The 3,737-nt window shown below is 51.4% G+C and overlaps 1 protein-coding gene across 1 annotated transcript; it reads right to left on the bottom strand.

The window, feature by feature from the left end:
- Positions 1–171: 171 nt before the first annotated feature.
- On the bottom strand, positions 172–826 carry LOC106900192 (E3 ubiquitin-protein ligase Topors-like; the record flags this gene model as incomplete). Its single annotated transcript, XM_014962180.1, has 2 exons — positions 172–369; positions 475–826. Coding segments are annotated over 2 exons (550 nt in total), but the record flags the coding sequence as incomplete, so codon positions are not given.
- Positions 827–3,737: the final 2,911 nt, after the last annotated feature.

Genomic DNA, 3,737 nt, shown 5'->3' with positions numbered 1-3,737 from the left:
CTCAACCATGCAGGTAATGACATTTTATTGTATTTGACTGGACGGAGGGGCCGCTGGAGCCCGGCTAATGCCGCCGGCGGGGCGGCCTCTTGGGGGGCTGAGGAGAGTCCTGAGGGCTGGAGGCCCTTCTTTTTGGGGGCCGCCGGGGGCCCCTGGGTGAGCAGTCCCTACCCCGGCTGGGAGCGGAGGGTCTGGAGCTGCGGCCCTGGGCAGAGGGACCTGCCACCGCCTCCTCCGGCTCTTCCTGGGGCTGCTCCTGCTCCACAGGGACAGGCACAGACCGAGGGCGGCTGGGACCCCTCTGCAGAGCGGCCTCCAACGTGCTGGGGTGCTCTTCCACATCAGAGTCTTCAGGGCTGCTGGAGGAGGCTGGGTGGGAGTCTGGAGTCTCCTCTCGGGAGCTGCTGGAGCTGCTGGAGCTGGAGCTGCTGGAGGTGGTGGAGCTGGAGCTGCTGGAGGTGGTGGAGCTGGAGCTGCTGGAGGTGGTGGAGTTGGAGTTGGCTGCATGTCCATCCTCCTCCTCCTCTTGGCCGGCAGTGAAGGACTGCAGCATCCTCAAGGCCTCATGGCTGCACCGACGCATGACAACGTCGATGAGGTCATGGACCAGGGATGCTGTATGTTCCTCAAGGCCAGGCTGCAGTTGCTCAACCATGGCCTCCTCGTCCAGCCCCCATAAGCACAGGGCCTGCAAGAGCAGGGCTTCTCTTCCTGTTGCCAGCCACCACTGCTCCCCAAAGATTGCCTCCAGACGCTGGCGCAGCCAGGGCAGCACGGGGTTGAGGAGACGCTTGTCTTGCCGGAAAAGTTGCGCCCAGACCTCGGGCTGGAGGCATATCGTAAGTTGGTATCATAGAGGACAGCAACATGATGATCCTGATCCCTCTCCCAGAGGTGATTGATAAACATCATCGTGGGGTGTACACAGCTGTGAGAATGACCGAACAACATGGTGACTAGCGAATATTTAACTAATGTAAGAAATGCATATCACATATTCCTTTTAGAACACTTTGGTCAGACCTGTCATCATCTCAACCCTTTGTGCCCCATGTTCGGCACCAAAAGAGACTGTGGTGGTTGAGCCTCAGACAGCAACAAAGAACCACTCGGCTGCTCTCTCAAGCCAAAACTGCTGTGGGGAGAATTGGAAGAAAAAGGCAAAACTCATGGGTTGAGACAAAGGTAGTTTAACAGAACAGCAAAGGGCACAGGAAAACAACAGCCATACCACTGACAGAGGGAGGTACAAACACCATTACGGTACCACCGCTCACCCACTGACCTGGGCCTCTCCATCCTGCTCCCAAGGGGTGACTTCCTGCCCCCTCCCCTGGCCAGCTACTGGCTACCGACTGGCCATGGCCCACCTGGGATGGAACAGCTGTGTCCCTGCCAGAGCCTGGGGACAATTAACCCTATCTCTTCTAGAACCAGGACAGGTGGACATCACAGCAATGCTCCTTCCAGTCCAGTTTACTTTTGTTAATGCTCGGCTTAAAGCTCCCAAGAGGCACTTTGTGGCTCTTGTCTCTGTCATATCTATGGCCACTGCAGAAGAGAGCTTGGCTCTGTCCCCTCTCCATCTGGTTACAGGCTCTTACATATGTCACCCCATAGCTCCCCTTCAACAGGCTAGAGAAGTGCACTTCGCTTCAGACTCTCCTCACATCTCAGGCTTTAGGGACCGCACCATCTGTCAGGTCTCCTCTGGACAATCTCCAGTCTCTCCATTTTCCTTTTGAAATGCAAAGGCCACTGGCTCATGGGGAAGCCATCATGACTCGAAGGCCTTTCTCCTCAGGGCACTCCTCAGCTGGTGTGGTCACTGCCCGCGCTGCTGCATGGAGTCACTGTACACCTCTTTCTTCTAAACCTTCAGGTTCCTGTTGGCCAAATCCCCAGGTGTGTCAAGGTCCCTCTGGACATAAGCTCCAGCAGTCAAGCACTTAAAGTCCATGTGCTGATGTTCATCCTGAGTCATAGGGCCTTTCGGAAGACCATCATTTAGGCAGCTGTAGGACAGGTCAGATAAGAAGAGAGTCCTAGTGTAATGGAGTTGCTAATCAAGGTACAAAGCCCTGTGATACCTTCTCAGACACAACAAAGGTGGGAGCAAAGTGAGGAAACGCAGCGCCAGTGAGGAAATGGTGAAGAGGGGTTGACTTGTGCCAGGGAGAGGATAAAGTTGGTTCAAGAGTAGGACTTGAGAGGAGGAAAAATAGTGAAATGGGAATGAAAGGTTCAGCAAAGGAAATGATCAGGGCTGTTTGGGGATACCCTTCAAGTAGCTCTGCATCTGAGCAATCCTGCCTGGAACAGGACAAGAAAGCTGCAGCACATCTGACTCTACCAACATCTGACTGACTGCCATGGACACAGGAAACGCGGGAGCTTTCCCTGCTGTCACCACTTCCTTATTCAGGCATGATTTACCCTTGGCAAGTCCATGATGACTGCTTTTGGACACATTCTTCTCTTTCCAGGGCCCAGAAATTTCAGCCAAGAGGACTCTCATTAATGGCACACTAATCACCCCAGGGAGCTTGTACAGCCTGGGGGTCCCTGGGCTGGGCCTCTTTCCAAGGTGGGGGCAACATTGCCTTTTCCTCCATCACAAGAGAGCTCTGCCAATCCTGTCACCTCCCAAAGGTGACATTCCAAAGAAATCTCAGTCTTCCCTTGTGACTTGACTACAACTATTTTGTCCATTACATGGTGTATGTGTTTCTCTGATCTTTCCTACACTTACATTTATCTTGATACAATGATCATTTGCAAAGTCATCTTTTCAGATGCAGACTGTCTGGGAAAAGGCCCTTTCCATTATCATCTGGTTTTCTCCTCCTCTTACTCTTTGTTCATTCAGATACCTCTCACCTCTGCTGCTGCTTTCACCTTCAGGGAGTCAAACCTTGCCTGTCCTTCAGAAATCTAATTATCTCCTTAGCCAGCTCTTTAATTATGTTTATATATTTTTTTTTTTTTTGTATCTACCTCCCTCAAAGATTTGTTCTAAGATTATCCCTTGTAGAAAACAAACCTCATGAGAGGTAGCTCGTACTTTGCATATCATTACACAGTGGTTTATTTCTTATGAAAAATGATTGTACTTTACTTTTCTTTTAGAGGGGGAGGAAGAACTCCCCTGTGGCTGTGAGCAGCCAGGTCTCTGAGGAGACCAGGTGGGAGATGGTGCAATGGAGCTGTCACCTCCAGGCTTGAGTGGAGAAGTCTGAGGCAAGGGCAGTGATGGAAGTCCCAGGTGGGCAAGGTCAGACCTGGTGGGGTTGGGGAGGTGAGGAGCAAAGCTGTCCCTACAGTGATGGACATCGAGGCACTGTTTTTCCTGACCTGTCCAGACCTCCTGAGGGAGACACCTTGCCTCAATATCCCTTGGAGAATGCTGCTATCACCTCCTCTTTATACTGAACACTAATCACATATATCTTTTACAATCAAGAAGCCATTTTCATTAGATGCAATTTGAAATGTTCCTCCTTAACTACACCACAAAACCTCCCCAATTAGCTGGACAAGGCTTGAAGGAAATGACAAAGAGATGAATTCCTTGTTAAGGTTTTCAGTCTTTTAACGGGCCCCATGGGGTATTTGCTGCTGAGTCCATGAGCCTCAGATACTGAGAGAAGATCAAAGAAAGTGCTCAAGAAATCAGAAGCAAACCTCAAACTTCCTGGAAGCGTTAATGAGCCTCACTGAGGGCAGTTCCTGACAAA

This window comes from Calidris pugnax, unplaced genomic scaffold, assembly GCF_001431845.1.
Source record: "Calidris pugnax isolate Ruff unplaced genomic scaffold, ASM143184v1 scaffold1494, whole genome shotgun sequence".
Taxonomy (NCBI): domain Eukaryota; kingdom Metazoa; phylum Chordata; class Aves; order Charadriiformes; family Scolopacidae; genus Calidris; species Calidris pugnax.
Note: the sequence above shows the minus strand (reverse complement) of the source record. Positions and strands in the feature narration are given on the sequence as shown.